Here is a 1,380-nt window from a genome sequence, read left to right as displayed (position 1 = left end):
CCTCTCCCCGCATCTGAGGAGAGGTAAGATACAGAGTAAAGCTCCCTCTACACTGTCCCCCACACCCCAGGACAGGAGGTTACATACAGAGTAAAGCTCCCTCTACAACATCTCCCACACCCAGGGACAAGGGGGGTTAGATACAGAGTAAAGCTCCCTCTACACTGTCCCCCACTCCCATGGGCAGGGGGTTAGATACAGAGTAAAGCTCCCTCTACACCGCCCCCACTCCCAGGGACTGGGGGTTGTGTGAGATACAGAGTAAAGCTCCCTCTACACCGTCCTCCACTCCCCCTACACCGTCCCCATTCCTAGGGACAGGGGGTTAGATACAGAGTAAAGCTCCCTCTACACTGTCCCCCCACTCCTAGGGACAGGGTGTTAGATACAGAGTAAAGCTCCCTCTACACCGTCCCCACACCCAGGGACTGGGGTGTGTGTGAGATACAGGGTAAAGCTCCCTCTACACCGTCCCCCCGCTGCCTTACCCGCACTCTGCTTCCGGACTTGGTCTGAGAGTTGGTAGTTCTGGGTCCTCAGTTCCAGCAGCTGAGCCTGCAGCGTTGGTGGGGGGGGGGGCAGGGAAACACAGTGGGTTTAGCCTTCGCTGGAGGGGCTCCGACAGGAAAAAAACCCTGCCCCCCCACCCTCCCCCCACGTCGCTCCTTTCCCCAGCTCGAAACGGGGAAAATGCAACCTCCCCACAATCCCCCTCCCCTGCCATCCAAAGTGATAAGCTCCCAGGTCGCCGGTCTGCTCTGGAGACCAGATGATCAATAAATACCGACCTCAGGACCAGGAGGGCTGCCAGCCTTCCCACCCCACCCTCTTCGGGCAATACCAGTTATGGGAATGGCTTTTTTTTAAAGCATGCATTTATTTGGGCAGCACGGTGGTTAGCACTGCTGTCTCACAGCGCCAGGGACCCTGGTCCGGGCAACTGTCCGTGTGGAGTGGGCACATTTGCCCACCCGCCCTCCCCCCCTCAGTACCTGCATGGGGTTTCCATCCACAACCACAAAGATGTGTAGGTCGGGTGAACTGGCCGTGCTAAATTGCCTGTGGTGTTCGGTGCATTAGTCAGGGGTAGTTATAGGGGAGGGCAATGGGTCGGGGTGGGTTACTCTGAGGGAGGGTCGGGTGTGGACTTGTCAGGCCGAAGGGCCTGCTTCCATACCGTAATCCACCAAAGAAAGGCAAGGGAGCTTCAGTCTGACACTGCATCAGGAGTGTTCCAACAATGGCAACGCAGGGGTTACCGGAGCAGGGCAGAGGCTGGGAATCCTGCAGCGAGTAACTTCCCCCCCCGACTCTCCCCCCAAAGCCCTGTCCCACCATCGGGTCAGAGGCTGGGAATCCTGCAGTGAGTAACTCCCCTCC

At 58.2% G+C, this 1,380-nt stretch overlaps 1 protein-coding gene across 1 annotated transcript in view; it reads right to left on the bottom strand.

Moving 5' to 3' along the window:
• gripap1 (GRIP1 associated protein 1) overlaps positions 1-111 on the bottom strand; it is a 15,984-nt gene extending 15,873 nt beyond the window's left edge. The window contains exon 1 of the mRNA XM_060822406.1: positions 107-111. Coding sequence (XP_060678389.1) covers positions 107-111 — 5 coding nt within the window. The remainder of the gene's footprint in view (positions 1-106) is intronic.
• Positions 112-1,380: the final 1,269 nt, after the last annotated feature.

Source organism: Hemiscyllium ocellatum, unplaced genomic scaffold (assembly GCF_020745735.1).
Source record: "Hemiscyllium ocellatum isolate sHemOce1 unplaced genomic scaffold, sHemOce1.pat.X.cur. R, whole genome shotgun sequence".
NCBI classification, from domain to species: Eukaryota; Metazoa; Chordata; class Chondrichthyes; order Orectolobiformes; family Hemiscylliidae; genus Hemiscyllium; species Hemiscyllium ocellatum.
Note: the sequence above shows the minus strand (reverse complement) of the source record. Positions and strands in the feature narration are given on the sequence as shown.